The sequence below is a fragment of the Glycine soja genome, chromosome 2, assembly GCF_004193775.1.
Source record: "Glycine soja cultivar W05 chromosome 2, ASM419377v2, whole genome shotgun sequence".
Classification (NCBI taxonomy): domain Eukaryota; kingdom Viridiplantae; phylum Streptophyta; class Magnoliopsida; order Fabales; family Fabaceae; genus Glycine; species Glycine soja.
In genome coordinates this window covers 45,086,513-45,111,072 of record NC_041003.1, presented here as the reverse complement: position 1 = coordinate 45,111,072, position 24,560 = coordinate 45,086,513, and the positions used below count along the sequence as shown (strand labels likewise).

Here is a 24,560-nt window from a genome sequence, read left to right as displayed (position 1 = left end):
CTTTTAGTGGGGCGGCAAGTGGCAGTGAGACGTGGCGAAAAGCGCAAAGGTGAAAGCGACACCCTCTATCGCTCGCGCTTTTTGATCCACAACTCTTGCCCAACCCTTGTTCATTTTTAAGATATTTAATCCTTTTTTTTTCCTTTCAAATATCCTCCTATTTTAATTCAAAGGATTAATATAATAATTTAAGATTTTGTTGTATTTATATGTAAAATAAAGATTTATTTATTTATTTTAAAAAAACTGGTATTTGATTTTCTTCTGGATACAAATTTTTCTTGCGTCAACTATAACCTTATATTAGGAATAAAATTAATCTCTCCAAATGAGCTGGAGAACACTCTTGATATATGAAATGCTCCTATTTTCATTTCATCCCAATGACAACGACCACACTAGTTTTCATTGGTTGAATTTAAGTATCTTTTAGCCGAAAATAAGATATTAATCCCTTTCAAACACAGATTTAAAGATTGAACTTTTTATTATATATTTAAGATAAATAATTATCTATCATATTAATTAATTATTGTTATTTATTTGATTGGAATATTATCCACTTGTATGTGTTGCAACGCTATTTGGTTGACTCACATGCATCTACTCGCTCATTACTGCGGATACCTGTTAGCTGTTATTTATTCCAGTTGAAAAATTTTCGGATCCTTGGTGTTTTAGTTTTTTTAAAAAAATTATATTTTAATTACTCAAATCAAATTAAAAACAATTATTATCTAAGAAATTAATTATGCCGTTTAAATTTATATCTCTTATTTATTTTTTATATGAAACAACAATGTTTTATTTAATTAATTTACGAAGGTTATGTATAACTATTTATTAAATTTACATAAAACTTGTTATTTAGCATAAATAGTCAAATGCTGCACATGTAGAAGATGTTTAAGTTCTACATTGTAAAAATTCAAACATGAGAAACATTAAATGCTAATTTTAGAAAAGAAAAAAAAAAACTTTTTTTTTATCTAGTCAAACGTAGAATGGTGTTTAATCGTTTATTAAATGTGAGGCGGAGTATACGGCAGATCAAAATCTGTTACCAAGCTACCAGAACACGTTAAAAACAAGCGGAAAAAAAAATAAATTCCGGTTATAGTACTAGTAATTATATTTATATTATGTATATATAATCAATTTATTAATAGCAATACAGCACAAATACATACTGTATGCCTTATATATATATATATTACACTATTAGATCATAGAAGTTTAAATTTTAAACTCTTGATTCCTTAGTCTATTCATATGACAATAATATATCACTTTCATGAAGTGATGTTTTTAATAATAGAAAAAAGAACAATTTTATTTTAGTTAATAAAATATTCTTTGAAAAAATAGTCTCTTCCATTATGGAATTTGAACAATTCAAAACTATGGAATATATTATATACCCGAAAAAACAAAAACACTAATTAGAATATTTACAATAAAAATAGAAGAAAAAATTATCTGTATGAGAGCTGGGAAAATAATGGCCACGCATTAATCATGATAAAGTGTCGTAGCACCTGTAACAGTGCGAGTAGCACTGTGGCTGTGGCACCCGCGAGTATGCTCTGTGTCTGAACGCAATTATTCACAACACGCTCTGCATTAGTTTTCCCCCACCCAATTAAAAAATAAACAATTTTAAAAAATACCCAAAATGAAAAAATAAAGACTAAATAGAAAAATTTATTCACAAAATAACGATAAATTAATTTCTGAAAAATAAAAATCTAAATTTAGTTTCTAAATATGAAAAATACAATAAATTAATAATATCATTAAATTTTATTATATTCAATAACTAAAGTTAAATTTTTCATGTTACAAGAACTGATTTATTTCCATTACACTCTTAAAAAAGAAATTGTTTATTTAAAAAAAAAAAACAGAAAAGCGAGAAACAGACGCGACAGCGGAACGCCACGTGTGGAGGACCTCTTTCGACGTGAGCCACAAGATAGCATCGAGTTCTCGAGATTTCGATCGAGTGAAAAAAAAAAAAAAAAAAAAAACTTATTTTTCTCTCCTACAAAACAAAATTCAACATCCGACGTGGCACTCTCTCTTTGCTCCTTTTGTTTTTTTCTCTCTCCTTCGCAATAGTCTCTTTCCCACTTGGCTTCTTATATCTATCTTCTCTTTGTTATTCTCATTCTCCTTCTGTAACCTCAAACCTTAAGCTCTTTTTTCTCTTCCTTTCTCTCTATCTACCACTTTCCAGCTTTTGAATTTTGAACAACCATGACAATTCAGAGAAACTGTTTTCAAGTTTGTGTCCTTTGTTTTATGAAGTGTTTTTGAACATCCATTACTATTTTGTTCTTTGCAAATTCATGAAGTTGGTTCAGTTTGAAAGATCAAGCTTTTTGCACTGCATGGTCACGGGATCTCAAAAGGGTGTCTTCAATTCTGAGCTGAAACAGTAGTGTTGGATAAAAAAACAAAGAGACGAAACAGTGTTTTTGTTTGGTGGCAAGAGAAGTCCATTTTTGCACAGAATTTTGTGGATTCTAGTGTTTGAGGAAGAAGGGGAAAGTGTGGAGCTTTGTGATTTGTTTGTTTGTGTTATATATACTGTTCTGGAAGTTGTGTTCAAAAAAAGATAAGTTTTACTGTTTGCCAACCACAGAGGAGAAGATATTCCCCACATGGCGATACAAGTATGTAAACATGAATTCTCTTTGGTTTTCTATGATATAGAATATTTGATGTTGTGAGGAATTTTTGTGAGGGACATGGGATTGTTGTTGGTTTTGATTGTACTTGTGTGTTTTATGGTTTATTCTGGATTTCCAGCTAAAAAAATGTCTTTTCATTTGGGTAGGATATGCTTGGTTCTGTTTTAAGGATAAAAATAAAAAGGTCCAATAAAATAATGAAAAAGGTAGAAGGTAACTTTATGAATTATGATTTGGTTTACCTTTTCTCAAATGCCAAATATGTGTAGTTCTTGATTTTATAAATTGGATGATAATTTTTATAAATTTTGGAAAAGTAACTTTTGAATGCTTCATGTTTAGTTAACAGTTTGTTAAGAACACTATGCCTGCGTGAGGTCTTATGAATGATCTAATCTTCATCAATTGTGTATTTTCCCTTTTCATTTTTTAAAAATGAAACAGAACAAATTGTGATTGTTGATTGATATTTACTATTTACCATGAGATGAATGATTCCTTGGTGGATAAATACTTTGTGTTCATTTAACTCAACTTGAATTTTCTACTATGAGAAAATTTCCTTCTATTTTTTCTTGATTATTATATTATATTTATTTACTATTTGGACTGGATGCAGAGCCAAAATGCATTTACTAGATCACGGGGTGGTCTTCCAATTGGAGATGGAATATCTTTGAATTCTGGTGTGCATCCTGTTGCAGATATTCCACTACATGATCAGTTTTCTTGTGGAAATGACTATGCCTTGAAGGTTCTGCCCTGAATTTTTGTGTGCTTGTGGCATTATAAATTTGATTTTTCACATCTGTGACAGTGTCACCTTTACCTTTGTTTTAATCAATTTTATATCTACATTAACAGGTAAGGAAACCATATACTATCACAAAGCAAAGAGAGAGGTGGACAGATGAAGAACATAAGAAGTTCCTTGAAGCCTTAAAGTTATATGGCAGGGCCTGGCGACGGATTGAAGGTATAATTAATTTAGAACTTTCATATCTTAGGCAAAGTATGCCATAAAGATTCTAGCAATACACACACATATATATAAATTAGTGAATCAAGAAGTATGGTCTAAGTTCTTGGATCCTTTTATTTTCACCACAGAACATGTTGGTACAAAGACTGCTGTTCAGATTCGAAGTCATGCTCAGAAGTTTTTTTCTAAGGTTTATTGTTATATTCCAGTACCCATGATTTACCATGTTTTCAATATATTACTATGAGTCACACATGAGTTAAAGTTGTGACGACCTTATATGATGCAAAAGTGCTAATTTCCTTGAAGGTGAAGTTGAAGGGTTCACCTTAAATTCACTCTTTAACTCATTTGTTTAATTTCATGCAGATTCTTCGAGAGTCTAGTAGAAACAGTACAACCTTGGAGGAGTCAATTGAAATCCCCCCTCCACGACCGAAACGGAAGCCAATTCATCCTTACCCTCGTAAACTAGTTGAGATTCCAAAGACAGAAATTTCCAACTCAGAACTCCCACTGAGGTCGAATTCTCTTAAGCCATCAGACTTTGGTCAAGAAAACAATTCTCCCAAGTCAGTGTTATCTACAGTTGTTTCAGAAACCCTTGGTTCCTCCGATTCAGATACACCTACTAGATGTTTGTCACCAACCTCATCCATTAGTGATGTCCCCACAAACAGATTTCCACTCGCTGAGCCCAAAACATCATTTGAGGAAGAAGGGTCTCCACCAAGTTCAGCTCATGATAAGCAACCTCCTGTGGTACAACTTAAATCCTAATCAATTTTCACTTTCTTGACTACAATATCATCATGAGAATACTTTTAAGAAAATGATATAATTTTAGGCTCTTATGTTTGATTTTAGAATTTAATTTAAACATGTTGTATATTGTCAACCAATTATTAACTGTCATGATTGTTAACGTGTACGATAACTACTTTAAAAGTGATATTGAAGGTGATTTCTAATTAGTTGATATGGTAGTGCAAGTCTTTAAATTGATAATATACATGAAAATTCAACTCTCCCTTGATTTTAATGTGTAGAAACTGGAGTTTTTTCACAAAGAAAGTGTTTCTACCAAGGACGATGCAACAGAAGAATCATCTGGTCGTACTCTCAAACTTTTTGGGACCACTCTACTGATAACAGATACATGCAAACCTTCTTCACCAACAATGGAGCCATGGAAACCAACACCTGCGGCTGCAATGTATCTCATGCAACTTCAGAATGGATGTTCAGATATTACAGAAGGTCCTGCTTCTATTGTTCCTTGGTGGAGTCTTCCCCACAATACACCATTCATGCCACTGCACAAGGAGCCAAAAGGGAATCATATATACTCCAACCTTGGAGAGTTTGTACATAAAGAAGTTCAAAAGGAAGGATCATGGACTGGTTCAAACACTAGTTCAATTAATGATGGAGATAACATTGAAAAATCAGATGATCAAGCCAAGAGTCATGTGCATTGCTTTAGCAAAAGTGAAATATCAAGTATATCTGAGCTAAGGGTAAGGCCTAAAACATGTGGAAAAGGGTTTGTACCATGTAAAAGGCGCATGGCAGAGAGAGAAAGCAAGTACTCATCAATATGTTACGAGGAGAGGGAAGAGCAAGGTATTAAGCTTTCATTGTAGTACCCTCTTATTGGCTTTTCTTCAAAGCAGTTTGCCTTTTACAGGTATAATGTTCCTGTTTCTGTTGCTGGATGACCATGTATTTCTTTTTAATCCTGGGTCAGAGATCATGATTGTCTTTCAACTTATTGGGGTCAGAGATTAATTCCGCCAGTGGTTAGTGGCTATTGTTGGTCTAAGAAAATTTTGTACATGGTGAAAATTGAACACAAATTTTCTCACTAAATAGATCATTTTCACTCCTGTGAGAGTGGAATGGAACTTTACATCGCCAAGCCTTTCGCAGCTGGATAACCATGTATGTGAAGAAAGATAAGGGAAAGATAAGGGAGCTGAAATTTTTTATATTTCTACCGCATTGTTAATTCTCCACAAGCCTGTGTATTTACCTATGAGTTTCAAGATTTTGGGAGAAAAACTACCCAGTGAATTATCCCACCTTTTATATTTCTTCTAGCCTAGGCTTTTTGTATTTCTTCAGATTCTTTCTCCCACCCTCCACTCCGGATATATCCAGTGCCTTTTTTTCTTTTTAATTCTAACTGTCTTTCAAGTGTAAGTAGCATACTTATGTATCGCTTATTAGTGTAATTGTTCATATTTATCAAATGGAGCAAATTATTATACTCAAATCAGCTGAAGTTGAATAAAATTGTAATTAGTACTCCTTCTTTTGTGGCATTATTTTAATCTCCCTTTCTGTAGTGACGAAAAAGATACATGATGCTATATGTTTGTGTGCTTTATAAAATGAAAGGATATGGAATAAATTTTTATTAAAATTTAAAATTTATAGAGTGTAATTTATCATTTATAACAATATATATTATGATGGAATCACACATTCACACTTCTATTGGCATATTTTATTGATGTTAGAGGCAGGAAGAGACAATGGCCCATCAAAGGCTAAAAAAACGAAAATTTCTTTTTGTCACAAACAGGGAGAGCATGCCGTGTTGGCGTGTTGGGCTATTAACAGAAAATCAAATCCATGGGGGGTAATCAAATCCATGAGGGGTAGGTTGGTTCACCTGGTACCAAGTCAAAAATAAAGTTATTGTAGACCAAAAGAAGAAAAAAGCGATAAAAGTTAGAGAAAATGGAAGAAAGTTATAAATTAATACAAACATGCACCAAAGTAATTCAATTTAGTTATTCTAAATAAAGGTATTCTTAAGAAGAATAGTGATCTATGACAGTTAAATTATATACAAACATTTAGCGTCTAATTTCTTTGATATTAGATTTACTATTTTTTAATATTATAATATAAGTCCTTATTTTTATATCAATTTGCTTTTTTTTCAATATACTCTTTTTTCTTAAGTTTAATTTATTTATATTTCCAACTATTTAAATTAAAATACCTTGTATAATGTATTGAATTATTATTAATAACAAGTAAATTTTCATTTTCTTCAAAGTATAGTCACCATGAGAAATAAAAAAAAAAGAATAAATGTGAACAGATAGTAGCATATAAATATTTTAAAAACAGGTCATTTGTATCACTTAAATTAATAATTGACATCTAAATTTGTATGGCAGTTAAATTACTTGTCAGTTATCTCTAAATTTTTAACATATCTACACTTATACGTACAACTATAAATCAGAAAGACCTCTTAAAGTAATATAAGAGCATTGTTTTCGTCCGATTTTGATTATTAGTGCGTTATTGTATCTCTGCCTTTTGAAAGGGATAGATTTACTTTTGATCCAAAAAAACCTTTTTTAATTATCATCGATGGATATTAATTTATTATGCTTAGTGTCTAAATATTTTTGGTCTAGATTACAATTATTTTTTATGAAAGATAATTTAATTTACTCGAATCGGATAATCATGGATAATAAAATTCTTCCTATGAAGACTAGAATCTAATACCAATGGTTAAGTTGAATTTTTTTTTTTTTGATATAATTTGTGTTAAGATTATAAACTCTAAAATCGCTATTATCATGTAAAAAAATAAAAATGTTTCTAAAAAGTTATTTGATTTTGGAGATCCTGACTTATGTGAATCCTCTTCGGTAACTTTAATAAGGTCCTCCATCTTATTTGAATTTTGGTTATCCCTATTCCTTTTCATGTGTCATTTTCTAACCTTTGTCCATTAATGACACCCTCGTACTAATCTTACATGGTTGGAAATGAATGGTAAAGCGGAATTACAGTGCGAAATGCAGATGATATTTGCTTCTCCGAGTGGATTGTTAAATCACAACTCACATCATTCATTCAATCATCATTTTCATTATTTCTGCCTTACAACTCAGGTATGTTAGTCAAATACTTGTCCCCTCTTATCACATAGCACAAGCCCAATGAATCATGATGGAAATTTAGTAGTATCTAGCTTAGGTAGGGTTTTTGAGAGGAAATTTGTCAGATGATTAAATAATTATATTTATGTGAAATGATTGCACCTTAATTTCATTATATGAGAGAACATTGATATCCAACTTGATTTTTTTTTTTGGAAAGGATGTCCAATTTGAATTTAAACTATAGTCATCGTGTAAAAAAAATACTCGCTATTCAATGATAAATAATTAAATATCATCTTATTATTTAATGAAATTAGTAAATAACAATATCAAGTTTATTAAAAAAAATAGTTATGCATTTTTAAATGATAAATGATAATGTAATCAGCCCATAGGATTAACATAATGGTGAGAGGTCTCAATGTGTTGTATTCATGAAAAGAAAAATATTTTATTTAATAAGAAAATTCGTATTTAATTTATTTTGTTGTAAATTTTTTTTGAATTAACAATACTCACACATCATAAGTTTAATTAGTTTCTGCTCAATAGATTGAAAAACATTCATAATCAACAAAAAAAATGATAATATAATCAGTAATAAAAATGATAAAATGATAATGTAATTATTTCTTAGGGAGTTTTTGTTTCAAACAATCATATTCTCATGAATCATGTTTTCAAGAATATTATGACTAAGAATATTATTTCTAGATATATTTAAAATTATGTTTCGTTATATTTTAGTATTTCTAAGAATATCTTTTAAAATTTAAATAATTTAAATGAAAACAATCAAAATGGAAGTTACTAATATTTTAGAAAATAGATTTTCTTATTTCCATCGGAATATCAGAATGTCATCCTCCTCATTGGAATAAAAAGTATAAAAATATATGATTAAAATAAAAGTTACAACTTTTCTAGGAACCAACAATATAATAAGTTTTCAAAGTTTGTAACAAATATTAGAATTTTTTTTTTCATGCTTATAATTTTGAAAACCAATTTTTAATTTGTAAAACAAACGTTTCTCTTATACTTCTAATGTCATTATTGAACTTGTGTACTTTGACATAAACATGTGTAAAATTAATAATAGATAACAACATTTTTGTTACTAACTTTTTCTTTAATAGGCCCCATTAGTTGTGCCTTTATCCATAAATTTATGCCTTTGGGTTCTACTTCTTCATTATTTGCAATTAAAACTAATATGGGCCTTGGCCCTTTTAACTTTTACACGGGTTATAGATTTGTAACTGGTAAGAAATGAGTAAATAGATCCAAAAAGAGGGTATAAAAAAAATATCAACATGTTTTTAATATATTTTATTCATAAGACGAAATATTAAGACTTGTAAAATAACGGGGCCTTTTTTTTTTTTTTTTGAATAACGGAGCTTTTCAGACAAGTTTTTTTAGTATACACTTGCTTATCTTAAGAAATTTACACTTTAATACATTTTCATATGAGCAAACTTCTCCATAGTGAGAAATAATTAAGAATAAATTTTTCAATTTTTTTCCCTATAATTCTCTTAAAAGTTAAAAGTATCATCTTTTATTCTGGGCTGACGAAGGCATGATGTTGTTTAAACATTTTTCCATGCCTTTTTTGGGGTTTGGAGAAAATTGCAAGGATTTTGTTTTTCCTGTTTACGAAAATCAGGAGATTGGATCTACAAATAAAAATGATGAAATGCCTGGCTTATAAATAAACCACATTGTAACTTACCCTTAAAATATATATAGTTTGATGAAAAAAATTAGATAACTTTCAATATTAATCGACACTATGATTTTTTATTTTATTTTAAATTTTGCTTTTTTGGGGTTAGAAACTCTTTAAGTAATCTTACTTGCAACATGTGATTATAATGAGTCAAAAGAGAACAGTGATTTGGAGGGAGAGGAAGGGTAAGTAAAGTAAAAGAAGAGAAGAGTGTGCAGTAGTATCGTCGGTTGCAAATAAAGAAACCCATAATCGATTCCTTTCTTTTCTCTCTATTTTCCATTTTCCTGGTTTGCTTGGGTTCTCCGAATCCAAAATGTTGGCACTCACACTATCCATTCTCATCATCGCTACACTCTCTTCTTCGCCACTAGTCACCTCTCACTACTCCTCTTCCACTCTCGAGTCCCCTCCTTCTTCTCTAGAAGCCTCCCCGACCTTCTCCGAATGGCGATCCGCGCGCGCCACCTACTACGTCGCGGCGGATCCCCGCGACGCGGTGGGCGGCGCGTGCGGCTACGGCGACCTGGTTAAGGGCGGCTACGGCATGGCCACGGTGGGGCTCAGCGAGGCCCTGTTCGAGCGCGGCCAGATCTGTGGCGCGTGCTTCGAGCTCCGCTGCGTCGAGGACATGCGCTGGTGCATCCCCGGCACCTCCATCATCGTCACCGCCACCAACTTCTGCGCCCCCAACTACGGCTTCACCTCCGACGGCGGCGGACACTGTAACCCTCCCAACAAGCATTTCGTTCTCCCCATCGAAGCTTTTGAGAAGATCGCCATTTGGAAAGCCGGCAACATGCCCGTGCAGTATCGCAGGTACTCCAAAAAATTTCTCATGCATTTTCAGCTACTACTAGAAATTTCTTTTCAAATATTATTCTATAGATCAATGATGCTGACGTTTTTTGAGCAAATGGTGCTGATGTTTATTTTGAAGTTCAATTTTCATATAATTGTGTTTATCTTGAAAGCTTTTTTATTGAAACAAATTCTATATTTCCCGTATAATTTCTCTATCAAAGCTCTCAAAAACACTTCAGACTTATATCCAACACACTGTTTCTAACACAGGTTAGGATCTATTGAAAATTATATAATCTTGTTAGAATTTATTAAAAACTACATCATCTAGAGATGCACTAATTAATTAAATAACAAGTGAGACCCCTTCTTTGTACACTCTATGACAAGTAATTGTAACTTTGTAAGACCGTACCTAATACATTCTTTTTTGTTGAAAATTATAAAATCAAGGGGATTCATTAATGGTTTAAATTTTTATGTAATGTCATTATCAACCCATAAGATGTCATAGTTAGTATGATTTTTAAGTTAGGTATGTAAAAAACAAATTTACCATTAATAACCATTTGTTAATGGATGATAAAAAAAAAACTTTTATTAGATTGTGGATGCACGAACTATTTACTCTTCATTAAATAAACAACAGGCATACAAAATTTCTAAAATGTCTTAAGAGTATATTAGAAAGTGTCTTTAATTTTTTTCTCTAACTTATTAGAAATCTCCACAATCTATAACTGGATGATAGTGGTGGCAATTATAGCCTACACAACATGATGTGGGTCACAGTCATTATGAATTGGTCTAAACAAGTATGGATTCAATTATGAGTTGCTTCCTCATGACAATACAATTTTTTTTTTTTGCATTGTCATTATATTTGAGTTAAATTCTATTTTGATTTTTGAATGTTGTGATGTGTTTGGAGCAGGATAAAGTGTAGGAAGGAAGGAGGGATGCGATTTACTGTTACTGGTTCTGGAATCTTCATTTCAGTGCTGATCAGTAATGTTGCTGGCCACGGAGACATAGGGGAGGTGAAGGTTAAAGGCTCCAGAACCGGTTGGCTTTCAATGGGTCGGAATTGGGGGCAAAACTGGCATGTAAATGCGTTGCTGCAAAACCAGCCTCTTTCGTTCGAGGTTAAAGCTAGTGATGGCAAAACGGTTACTTCTTACAATGTTGCTCCCAAGGATTGGACCTTTGGACAAACCTTTGAAGGCAAGCAATTTGAGACTTGAAAGCTCAATGAATCGAAGAGAGATCTTGTTTTAAAGGGACCATTCTCCTTCCCCAAATTTTTTTACCCCGATGGTGATTAAAAGGTCTACTTGCCGGTGGTTTTCTTTCTACATTTTGATTCTTTTTGGTTTTGTAGAAGACTGTGTAGATAGCAAATGATTTGGGGTGGTTTGTATGAAAAGGTTGTCAATGTGATGATGTACCTTTCCATTTATCTTCTTAGGAAGTTTTGTATGAAAAAATATATACTATATGTATACCTTGTTGGTCAACCAGCGCCAAAGAAGACTTCCAATGTAAAATGTTGTGAGCCTCTCAAAGACGTATCATCCTACTAACTTCACTTGCAAGTTGTCTTAAATTTTACTACATCATCCAAGCTCCGTTAACGATTATTAGATAACCCATCGCATTAGATTAGTTTCTACTGTAACAGTAATCAGAATGCTAGATGTGTATGCATAATTTTTGGTGAGATATTTTGTTCAAGTTTTGAATGAATTTTTTATGCATTTGTTTTTTCCACGTTCTCAATGCTTAGTATTTCACTACTAGTTAGCCGTTAGTCTGTCATTTTTTTTTACCACTATCGGCCTTAATAGAGCTGAATGGAAAAACTGGGGTCGTCAAATTCAATACATGTTCCTTCCCCTCAATAATATACTGTTCTGTGCTCTATTGATAGGCATAAGCCATCTAGAAGTCCTATTCATATTAAACAAGGCTAGTTACGTTCATACTTGCTTTAAAATGCAAAATCAAAACTTTTGTTGTATGATACCTTAATAAACAAATGAATGGTCACTAAAATTTTCACCAATAATTTCGTTCATTGATAATTTATACACTCAGGCAACAAAAGGTGTAAAGTGCTTCGGAATTCTGACATCATATCAGAATGATGGTTGCTTACCATCAAACTAATGCCAAATGAAACATGGACCTGTTAAGACCTGAGGTGATCTACTTATGTCAACAAAATTTTTATTTGTCAAAGGGAAAAACATTAAACGGCTTCCTATTGATAATAATAATCAACGAAGAATAAAACAAACAATGGTTTCATGGTTGATCTCAAGGCTCAACAATCAATTAATCTACCCCACAAGAAAATATCTCACAAAGAATGATCCAGGAAAAGAAAGTATCAAACAGAAATCATAGTACATCAACATGCCACTACATTCTAGTCAGCCTAAAGGATATTCATATAAAGAACTCAGAAATGAATGCAAATTAAATTGTGGTTAAAAGCATGTGTGAACTGTTTGTACAGCAATTCTCGTGACTAATAATACATGAGTTGTTAGCATACAATGGAACAGTAAAAGAAAGAAAGAAACAGAAAAGAATTTCAAATGTGGTATACTATAACAATAATAATCACTCTAAAACTAACTGAATCTAATGCCTGGGAAGAAACCAGGCAAAAATTTGCAAGCTATATGATGGAAGAACTCAACTTCTATTAATCAAAATCGTTGGAGAGTCCTACCGTATACAATCCCCCTTCAGAGGGAAGCTGAGCTGAGCACATTCTAAGAGGGCAACCACACCAATGCTACAAACTTCATAGCCTCTGATGAGATTCAATAAGCAATGCATTCAACATAATCTGAACCCCAGCCTCATAAACAACACCATCATAATGCATCCCATCATCTGTACACTTGATCCCACAAGTCCAACTCAATGACCCTATATCCACCAGTTGAAGTGGACCACCAAATTGCCTCAACATGCCACTTCCCTGAACCTCTCTTTCATATTCTCCCCACATTAGATCAGTCATCTTCTCCCTCTTCTCATTCGTGTTCAACATTGAGTTCACCAAAGTTGGCATCCCCAGCCAAAACAAGTGCGGAGACGGAGATCTGACCGATGCAGAAACCGCCACATCTGCCTCATCGTTGCCAAATTCCGATGACACCGGCAGCAATGAATTCACTGAACTCCTCAAAACCCCCAAAGAGAAACCATAATCCGAAGCATTGGTGAAGTGCAGCATGTGCCACAATCCAGAACCCATCACCAAAAGATCGGGATAAACGCGATTCCTCTTAAACCCAGCAACCAAACTAGTCAAATTGGTTACATAAGGTGCCCACATGAAATCCAACTTCATCCCAATCTCATCAACCACAGTGTGATAATCACTGTGCCTCTTGAACAATGACCCTTTAACAGATTCCATACCCTCCGAGTCCAGAACCAAACTCAGCAAAGACAACGTAAAGATTCGAGCTTGCGAGTCTCCAGCGACCACAACCCAAGACCCATTAAGCAAAACCGAAACGTCGTGCCGTTTAAGCCTCTGAAACTCACACGACTCCACGGAACCCGATCTCTTCCAAGACCAAGACTTGTCGTAATTCACGGAATTGTTGTTGTTATTATTTAACTCAAAGTCAAACACCCTTCTTGGTCTCACCTCCCAGACAATATCGTGAAGCAAGGAAACACACAAATCGCGATCGTCCACGACAACGTTAACGGAAGACGAGGAAACCGATGTGACGAAATCAGAGACCGAAGGGAAATAAGGTGTGAGATGAACACCAACTGCGAGAGTTATGAAAAGTGCGCCACTGAAGAAGAGAACCTTGTTGCGACTCAAGTGCCACCCTGCCATGCCCATAGGCACAAAGAGAACCACACATGCTGCTAATAACCCCAACTGAACCGCACCTAACATTGCCCCAAGATCCCTTTGAAACTCTCACATAAGGTTTTTTTTTTTTTTTGACACGACCCGTGAAGGAAAACGAAGAGGAAAACGTGAGATCTGAGGAAAAAACAAAACTTTTCTCCGACTTGGGAAAAGGGTCGGAGAGAAAGTTGGTGGGGGGTTCGTGAATGGCTTGGGATTGAAGAATTTGAAGGTAATTTCGTTTTTTTTTTTGTTGTTGTTGTTGTTGAGGGTGATGGGAACGTGATAACTGCAGAAGCGAGATTTCAATTCGAGGAGTAAAATGCGAACATGGGTGCGAGAATTGGAATTTGCTTACACACAACAACAACACGGTACCATCGGATGCAAAAACTGGTGCCGATGATTGTGAGTGTCGTGTGTCATTTCGGTTGCATCTGGTCTTTTGGTCCACGAGTGCGGTTTTTTACGGTGTATGGGTTTGATTTGTTTTTGTGTTACACAAAGGTCTTGCAGAGTTGCAGGTGCCTTGCCACTTGCCACTAACAATAAGGATAAAAAGCTTCTTTTTTTTTTTTTCAAGCATTTAAGATGTGTATTAACTATCCACTGATATTACTTTTTATTTTTTATTTTTACGGAAATATTACCTAATTTCTATCCACGGTTTTTTCTTTTTTTAGGAATCCACTGTTTTTTCCTAAAAATAGTTAAATATAATTTTAACATGATTATATTACAATTTTCATAAAAAAATAATTATAATAAAAATTAATAAATTTATTATATATATATAAATTTGTAATTAAATAATGAGAAAATAATCTACATGTACAATAAACCATAATTTTATATTATTATTCAATCATAAATTACCTTAATAATTATCTTATAAGTCATCTTACTAATAATTTATGATTATTTAATGCTAACAAAATGTTTATACTAATAATATATGAGCATTAAAATCTTAAATAATAGCATAAAAATCTTTCTCAATTTCAATTTGTAAACTAATTTTCTCATTTTTCTAATTACATGTTAACCAATGAAAGCTTAGCATATGAAGAAAGGAAAAGTATACATTTTATTATAACTTAAATTTCACTCATGTGTGACCTAGTTTTTTTTTTTTCTTACAAGAGAAAATAAAAATTGGAAAGAAAAAACAAAACAAATTACATCTTAGGAGACTCTCATAGCATCCGCTTGAAGCAACAAGTTTAACTTCAATGGAAATTGGTGGAGAACAAAAAAACTATCAACACTTTTAGCACCCATCTTAGGGCATCTGCACAATTTTTTTTCTTCCTGGAATGTATGGTTAAGGTAATAAACCAATCTTTAACCATGCAATTGCACATAGTTTTGTAGCTCATTGACATCATGATGATAACACAAACACCACCTTTTTAACCAAAGAAATAATTTTCTGGAGTAAGAGAAACAAATAAGCCTCTTAAATCTAGTTTCTCAACAAAGATGAATGCCAACAAGAAGAGACATAATTTCAACATGGAGAATATTAAAGTGTGTTTGATTTGCATTTTCATTTTCTGTTTTCATTTTCTGACAACTGTTTTCATTTTTAAAATATTAGAATTATGAAAATATGTTTGATTTGACTTCTTATTTTCTGTTTTTAGGAAATGAAAATATTAAAAAATTTATGATATATTGACTTTTTGTCTTTTTTGTATATTTAGATTTGCTTAAAATTATATTCCTTGTCATCGCATTTTTATTTTACCCAAAATTAGGTTTTTTTTTAACTGAAAACAAAATTTTATCGTTTTCATTTTCTGATTGTTTTCTGTTTTCATTTTCACTAAAAATATTTTAAAAAATTCAACCAAACACATTTTCATCACCATTTTTTATTTTCAGTGAAAATGAAAACAAAAAATAGCCAAACCAAACACCTCCTTAGATTCTCCTCCGTTTTAACTACATGATACTTTTTTTTTCTCTCTACACAAAAATAAAAAAAATGGATATATTCAAATGTTATAATAATTCCTTGAATTAATTTTTAAATTTATATGGATCAAGCTTTTTAGTTACTGTGATTTTAATTTTATATATATATATATATAATGAAAATAAAAAGAAATTAACTTCCCATAAAATTATAGATCAATAATAATTTTAAAAATGAAAATTCTCGACTTATACTATTTTGAAGATTATTATGAATATCGAGACAAGATTAAACAAATACTTGACTCCCAAAACAAAAAAGTCATAGGTCCAATCATCTAACATTGGACTCACCAATTCTGATCCGAAAAATATTTTTAAGTTTATTTATCAGATTCAAAAACATTAAACAAAATAAGAATTACAATTTTCATAATTATACTGTGTTTTCTTCCCATCACATTATCTGCATCATTTAATATTTATTTTTATTTTATTCTTATATTCGTACTGTTTTTTCTTCCGTTTTAATTTATATTTTTTTCTATCTATTTATTATTTAATAATTGTAAAGAAATTCTAAAATTTTGTTGTAAAAAGATAATTGTGCAAGTAGGAAAGAAAGTAACAAACTAATACTTGAAAAAAAACACAAGAGTACATAGTGAAATTTGTCCAAAAATGTGATAATAAGCTGATAAATTAATCCTTCAACAATCAGAAATACAAATTTAATTTTAAATGTAGAAAAATATGTGATAGATTATTATTTTTTATTAAATTTGTGATATATTTTATATTTTAAATATTCAATAACTAATTTAATAATAAATGATATTTTTTAAATATCAATTTAAAATTAAATTATAAAGTTTAGAATTAATTTATCATTATTATACTTTTTGTAAATTCAAAAATTAAATATAAATTTTTGGAGAGGTAGATTAATTTATAAACACATTATATTTAAAAAAAAACAATGAAGCTGAGCGACTTTGTGGGAAGAGTGAAAGAAGAAGCGCAGTTAATGAAGGTATAAGACTGCAGAAACTGAGAGAGAAAGAGATCTGGAAGAGATGAGTGAAGCGCAGAAGCAGGTTTGGAAAGGGGCCATTCCTCTCCAGATTCACCTCCACGAATCCGAAGTCACCACTCTCCCTCCTCCTCCACCCGCTCTCGTATTCTTCTCACGCTACACTCTAACTTCGTTTTCCCATAGGGTTTTCTTTTTTCTACCTAAAAGTTTGTTAATCAGTTAATTAATCGTTACTTTTCAATTTATATTTCGGTTTCAGGTGTTGGCACCTCGGATAGGGTACTTACCTTTGCTGATTTCGCTCTTGAAGCCTCAGTTCAGCACCACGCTTCCCCCTGGAGTCGACACCATTTGGTTTGAGTACAAAGGCCTCCCTCTCAAGTGGTGTGTGTGTCATACAATTTAACAATGCATTCTCGCGGTTTTTTCAATTGTCGCATTTACACTAACTGTTTTGGTTTTTGTTGTGCCTCGTGCAGGTATATACCTACTGGAGTTCTTTTTGATCTTTTGTGCGTGGAGCCAGAGAGGCCGTGGAATTTAACTGTAACGACTTTCAGATTCTGTCTCCATTTCCTTTTTAGTCAATTCTTGATTTTTCTTGGGATGGAAGAATGCTTTACTGTTGAAATTTCATCTTTTTTGCGCTCTTTATATTGTCTGCTAGGAATTGGCTCTTTAGATATTAGTTGCATGAAGCAGTTTAACACTAGAGTTTAATGATTGTGTACGGTCCAGGGTAAATTTTTTTACACCGTCAACCAATAAAAATTTACTATTGATATGACTTTTAAGGTAATTATTGTAAAAGTCGTCAAATCAAACTTACTATAGGTGGTGGTTAGATTGTGATTGGATGACAATGTAAAACTGTTTTATAGTGTTAGTATCTGTTTTCTCTTAACATAAAGCCTTTGTAATTTATTCCAAAATTTGAATAGAGTTTAATTCATATGTACCATTAGTGTAGTTATTTTTCACTCTAGCATCGAGTAGGAATTCAGCCTGCTACCTCGTCATATTTATAAATAGGATGCCGTGACAATAGGGGAATTCCTATTTGATGTCTGTAAAATGTTTTAGTGTTTTACAGACTCTGGATAGAAATTAAATTCTTTGAATATCATATGAATGTAGCTCTATGTTCTATGAAGGCTACCTTTTGGATTTCTTCCCACTCCCACTTCATCTCTACCTGCTTGGTGGTGTTTAATAACAAGAAACTAAGAAAGTTCCTGAACTAGGGGAAGCAAATAGAATTAAAAATAAGAGTGCTTGTAGAAATTAGGACTGATTTACTACAAACTTTTTAGTGGCCCTGACAAAAATAATCTTTGCACGTGCAACAATATTCAATCTCTGTAGCCTAATTTTGTAGGTACACTTTAGAGGATATCCTAGTATTGTATTGCTTCCCTGTGAAGGTGAAGACAGTGTAAAGTGGAGCTTTATTAACTCACTGAAAGAGGTCAGTTATGTGATTTCTTCTGTGTATGCCCATGTTTATGATGGTACTTGTCTGATTTATAATATGATGTCTCATGCCTGTTCAACTTTTCAAAGAAGATGCTTATGCACTGAATTATATGCATTTACTGGTATTTGCTTATATGAATCTTTATACACATCTCATCTGAGTCTGTTACATGGTTTATTGGTATAGGATAGTAATGAAACTATGATGTCAAGAGCTAGGGTTATGGTTTTGGATGGATAACAGTTGTGGAACTTGGTTAAATTGAAGACTTATTGAGGATGTGTTAAGGTAATGGTGGTTTGCTGGACAGAAGTGAAGCTTATGGACCAAGTTAATGTGATGTTTGGCTGCTATAAAATGTGCTTTAATAATAAAAAGTTAATGGATTGATGGGTTTTGTGGAATATCCTAGCTAGAACCTACTACTTCTTTCAGATAAGGAGTTCTCAAATGGAATCTATGATGTTTTCAGGTCTTCCATATCTTGGAACAACTGATATTATTTACTACTGCATCTATGATAAAATTAGTAATGATATGGTAAGGGAAGACATCTTTGAGCTTAGTAGTAGGTAAGAGTAAGATTAGTAATTTAGTAATAATATGCTTAGGTGATGGGAATCCAGAAAACAAAAATCTGAATAAGATGAATTTTATTGAATTGAAAGCGAGCTCAAGAACTATTATAGAAGTGTAAGAAAGAAACCAGAGCCTAAGCTCCTCATTGAAAATATTCTCTGCTCAGCAAAATGCCTAATAAACTATGATTTCCCATAACAAACCCCTTATTCTCCACTCTGCTTACTAAATTTCCCTTTTCTGACGTGATCTTCCTTCCCTCTACTTTCAACTTCAGCTAACTGGCTCTCCACAATGCCTTTCTCCTTCCTTCTAGAATAAACCCTCCATGTTGTGGGCCTTTTCTAACTATCCACAACTTTCTTATTTCACATTAAGGTTTTGCTACCAAACCTTAATTTGTAAATTAGACTGGAATCCAAAAGAAAGCACCAGTTAGTGCACTATCTTGTAGAGCAGTGGGTGTTCTGGCCAAATTAGGTGGTGTAGGACTCCAAGTAGGGAAGTGGGATATTGCATTCAACTTTATGGCCCTCATGCCTGTTTTAGAATTAACTTCTGTGAAAACTTATACCAAATTCCAATGGCAATACATGTGAGATGTTAAACGATCTTGTGTTCACTGTCATTAACTGGATTTTGATTTTACTGCAGGCTGCATATGTAATAAATGGGAATAGCAAAAATGTGATGAACATGTCTCAAACTGATCAGGTGGAGCTCTGGGGCTCTGTTTTAAATGGTACCGTTGCTAATTACTTGTTATGAAATCTGGTATTCTGTTTCTCTTTGGGATGCCCTTGAGTGATTTTATATTCGATCTCTAAAATGTCCTCACCCAGGTGTTGGGAGGAGGAGGAGGATAGGATTTTTACTTATTTCAATCAAACAGATTGTTAGCAGGTGAATGTTAAGCAAAATAGGATAAACATAAACATGTAGGGCCTGAGTTGGTTTTTGTTATTGATAGTTAATTGGTGGGATTGGAGAGAGAGCGAGACTACATTTGTAATTCTCTTTGAAGCCTGATATCTATTTCTACCATAACATTGATTCAGAATCAGCATAAGAGAGAATATCAATACGATTTCAAGTTCTTTACCTGTTTCTCTACATTTAAGATCAGTTCCTATTATATATAGTGCAATTGTTTTTAAAATAGAGGTGACTGTGTTGAGTTACTGACCTACTCTTGTTTGTCTGCTGATAGTGTGCAGATTAGAAGGCCCCATTGTTATTTTGGTGGCAAGTCAATATGATGTTAGCAAGGTTGTTGATAAATTTCTGTTGTGAAGTTTGTTCGCAAGAAAGCTTCATATTCATTCCATAAGTAGTAAACATGACGGAATATTAGTCATTTTTAATAGCCTTACCCTACCAATGGATGGTTGCATGCATACTTATTCCCTTCATTTTTCTTCTGGCTGTGAATGAGGCTGTCCAACCCTAGCTTAGTAATTTTCATGAATCTAGATAGGGTCACGAATGCAATCTGGGTTAGATTAGAATTAAACCTGAAGCTGCCATTTATCAAGCTTGAGGTTGGTTTGTTTGGGATAGCCCTTAGTCAAGCTTCACTTGACTTGTGAAACTCAGGCACCTCATCTCTAACATTTTGGGTGTGTTTGATGCAATTGAGGGACAGGACAGAAAAAACAGCACAAAACAAGTAATTGAGTTACAGTAAAAGTTTTCATTTTGCCTATTGTTTGGTGAATGGTGAATTGGTGATTGATGTAGGACATAGGAAATTTGGTGCTGTGTTGTTGATGTGTATAAATTTCAAAAAGAACTATGTGAATTTTACTATAATACCCTTTGTGCTATATAGTGTTTATTTTGAATTATGAAAAGGCACAAGATAAAATTTAAGTATTTTTTAATTATTTTAATAGTTATCATTTAGTTATTTTTTATGTTCATTGTTTTATTATATTATATAATAGATAATGAGAAGTGCTAGGAACACACTATCCACACTCTCCTATTAGTTAGAATTCATTGAAATCTACAACAATCAGGGGAGAGATTCATTAAATAAGAGACGCGAGACTCTCAAAATTGTGGTTTCCAATAAATTTCAACCAATGATAGTGTGTTGACTGTCCAAAAGAGTGTGTTCGTAGCTTTTCTCATTATATAATATCGCACATTATAATTTAATAAATTATTGTTTAATATATTTCTTAATATTACAATGAATGTTTATATAATTGTATCATATATAATTGTTTATATAATTCTGATACCCACTGGAAAAAAATGAGCAAGCCATTGCTGTTGAATTTTTTGAGTGTTGACATATCATTTGTGCAGTTTCACTTGTGTTATGGTCCAGTTATCAGTGTGGGAGTTAAGGGAGTGGGTTACAACATTGAGGAAAAAGGGATAATTTGACCTCTTTACATTCTGTCCAGTACTTCATTTTTTCTTTTGTGCTATCCCATCACAACTTTTAAAATCAAACGTAGGGCAAGTGTTTTTGTGCTGTTCTGTCCTTCATCTTTTAGCAAATCAAACATACCCTATCTTTATTGACACACATAAAGATTAAAATGTTGTCATTTTTAAGGGTCTTAAGGAGAGACATACGGGACCTTTCCTATAGTAGAAACAGTTGTTTGAGATAACCAAATTATTTTGTTCCTCTGTTTTTATTTTGGGCAACAAACATTTAAAACACACAGGTGAACATACAATTCCAAAAGCCAGTTGCACTTGCACAATATATAACCAATCTCAAATTTGAATTTATACTATTTGACTCTTAACATTCATAAAAGATAAGATAGTCAAAATATAATTCAACATTAAGATCCAGAAAAAACAAGGGTTGCATCTGCCATTGGTAATTTATGGAGAATTTGTTTTGTTGCCCTCTGATCTTGAACTTTTGTCAATACTCATTTGCATTGCAGGTAACTTTGAAACTTATCGACGGGTGGCATCTAAGCTTAAGCTTGGAACTTTTGAAGATGAATATATGGAAAATGTTAGTTCAGTCTTGGTTAAATCTTCACAAAGTACAGGGGATACTGATGTTACTGGACAATTGAAAACTGGTAAGCAATATTAACTAGTTTTTGTGCCAATTTGGCTTGCTGTTTTTTTCCTCTTCTTTTATAGACGATTTCATGACCTCCCTGTCCTTTCTTTTTGATAACATTTCCTTCTTTTATCTATAAAGATTAAGATTATTCTTATAATCTTATTATCTTTAAATTCAAAATTCCTAGCACGGGCAAGGAGCTTTCCTCCTTATGGATCTCTTAAACATTTTAGTGCATTTAACCAATTCTGAGTGCCTTGTGGGCTCTCAGCTTGCCCTTTTAAAAAGGATATCTGTATGGTGTGATCATGTGTAAAGGCCGAGAGCTATTACAGAGGCTATTTGTTTTACTTGATTATTTTCTTCTTATTTTTATCTTTACTTTCTAATTGTACTTAAAACTGTAATACTGTATAAATATCTATTTGTTGACAATGAGCATGTATACCAATGCTTCTTGATAAGCCTATTTTTTGTGGTTAATATCTATCTTTTGTTAGGTAGGATTCCTGTTCGTTTATATCTGTGGACTGTCAATGAGGAGTTTGATGATTTTGAAGATGCTCCACAAATTGATAATTGGGACAAAGTCTCATATATCAATCGACCTGTTGAGATTTATAAGGAAGATGGTAAGTCATTTCTTGTAGAGAATCATACTTTGTAACTTTTAAATTGATTGTTTTCCATGACTGTCTTTTTTTCCTTGTATGGGAAGTTGCATATGGTAAAGTGAATAGTATAGTCATCATGTTGTCAATGGTGTCTGGGCAGAAATCAGCCATAGTTTTATGAAGGATGGAATGGAGGGCAACAGGGAAAGAAAACAGTCATGTTTAAAATGATGTTTTTTCTTTTTAATATTGGGTGAAATATGATGTTTTTCTTGGTGAGTTTTGAGTGAAAGGGGATTAAAGTGGTTTGATTGATTTAATTCATGGAGATTTTGAGAGGAAAATGAGAAATGGAAAGTTTTAGGAAGAATTATCGAAGAATTTAAAAGAATTAGGAGAAATAATTTGAGTATAAAATTATGGGAGGAAAAAAAAGGCACATCGGTATAGTATAGGACCAAAAGTACAGTTAAACCTAAATTGAAAAAAAAAAATGATAAAGTTAGCGTGAATCATTCTAGACATAAATAAAATGCTTATTTATCTTGTTATTGTAATATTTTTCTTCTTTAGTGACATAAAAGTTCAAAGCATGAAAGTGAAATTGTAAAATGCCAGCTACTCTTAATGTGTGTATGGCATGGGTATGGCTACTATTTTGAAGTGTCGGTGCTTCCTTTCCTCTTCCTTTGCCTCTACTTAAATTGCTTACAATTAATATAAATGATTTTATTCTTAGCATCATCTTTACTTTCCCACAATTTTAACTGAATGAGATGCATACATCTGTTGCATGCAGGTAAATATTTTAGCTTAAATGATGCGGTTAAAAGAATATTGCCCGAGTTTTTCCTGGAAAATTCCTTTGTAACTGATGGAGATGCAAACATTAACCAAAGTGGAGAAGAGGGAGAAAGTTCATCTGATCCAGGGTCATGTTGCAACACACTTGAGATTGCTGAAATCAAACTTGTACGCATTCAAGGAATAGAACCAATTTTAGACATACCTTTCTCTTGGGTGGTTAACAACTTGATGAATCCCGAGTATTTTCTTCATATGTGTGTTTGCTTAAAAGTTTCAAAGGCCAATGCTGTACAATAGGGATAAATTTAGTTATCTTGGACATACATTTTACTAGAAAAATCAGAAGGTGCAATTCTTTTGTACATATATGTACAGAACGATTTCATATCATATATTCATTTCATGATTCGATTGCTATTTCCCACTTCCAAATGTAATAAATGTTGACAGATGATTATTTTTCAAATCCAATCAAGGATACCGTTTCCCTGCCATAATTTTGGCTATGTTTCAGTTCTGAATTTTCCTTTCCGTCAGTGAGTTGGTACTTGGTTGAAAGGTGTTTGCATAAAATTTTGGTTTGTCCATTTGTTCTGTAATTAAGCAAAAGATGTCGTTATTTTTTAATAGCTGATCAATTATTATGCGAAAGGAATGCTAAATATTACTCTTTTGAACACATTTTTGTGTTATTGATTGAATTTGATGTGGCCGAGATTGAAACGTTTAAGCTGTTTGGTTTAACAGCACGGTTCGATTGTGGGTAATAGATAGGCTGGAGTTTAATGGTGTAATATCCACAAAAAAATTTAAAAAAATAGCACAGGCCTATTCATTGTTATTTTTAAAGCCTCAAAATTTATATTAAAGCATAAAATAATTCATGGGAATTTTAATATTGAACCAGCTACTTGTACAAAATTTAAGTAATATGTATTCACTTAAAAATCTAAAGAATGAAGAAAAGTTGTAGGTTGAGGACAAATCACAGTTTGGATTCATCGTCAATAATATATATATATATATATATATATATATGAATACGT

At 32.5% G+C, this 24,560-nt stretch overlaps 4 protein-coding genes across 4 annotated transcripts; 3 read left to right on the top strand and 1 right to left on the bottom strand.

The window, feature by feature from the left end:
• The first annotated feature begins 2,166 nt into the window (after positions 1-2,166).
• Positions 2,167-5,995, top strand: LOC114397746 (protein REVEILLE 1-like). Its single transcript, XM_028359937.1, has 6 exons — positions 2,167-2,678; positions 3,316-3,450; positions 3,561-3,672; positions 3,807-3,868; positions 4,048-4,440; positions 4,728-5,995. Exons 1-6 carry the CDS (start codon positions 2,667-2,669, stop codon positions 5,322-5,324), a joined length of 1,311 nt encoding a protein of 436 aa, XP_028215738.1. The 5' UTR covers positions 2,167-2,666; the 3' UTR covers positions 5,325-5,995.
• Positions 5,996-9,496: 3,501 nt separating this feature from the next.
• On the top strand, positions 9,497-11,756 carry LOC114397736 (expansin-A13-like). The gene is made up of 2 exons (XM_028359926.1): positions 9,497-10,152; positions 11,072-11,756. The coding sequence occupies exons 1-2, from the start codon at positions 9,650-9,652 to the stop codon at positions 11,379-11,381; spliced, it is 813 nt and encodes a 270-aa protein (XP_028215727.1). The 5' UTR covers positions 9,497-9,649; the 3' UTR covers positions 11,382-11,756.
• Positions 11,757-12,509: 753 nt separating this feature from the next.
• LOC114397727 lies at positions 12,510-14,576 on the bottom strand. The gene has a single exon (XM_028359914.1). It carries the CDS (start codon positions 14,075-14,077, stop codon positions 12,953-12,955), a length of 1,125 nt encoding a protein of 374 aa, XP_028215715.1. The 5' UTR covers positions 14,078-14,576; the 3' UTR covers positions 12,510-12,952.
• A 2,363-nt stretch (positions 14,577-16,939) lies between these two features.
• LOC114397718 (autophagy protein 5-like) lies at positions 16,940-24,011 on the top strand. Its single transcript, XM_028359903.1, has 8 exons — positions 16,940-17,130; positions 17,248-17,372; positions 17,468-17,534; positions 18,367-18,456; positions 19,699-19,786; positions 21,963-22,106; positions 22,594-22,725; positions 23,507-24,011. Exons 1-8 carry the CDS (start codon positions 17,029-17,031, stop codon positions 23,809-23,811), a joined length of 1,053 nt encoding a protein of 350 aa, XP_028215704.1. The 5' UTR covers positions 16,940-17,028; the 3' UTR covers positions 23,812-24,011.
• The last annotated feature ends 549 nt before the right edge of the window (positions 24,012-24,560 follow it).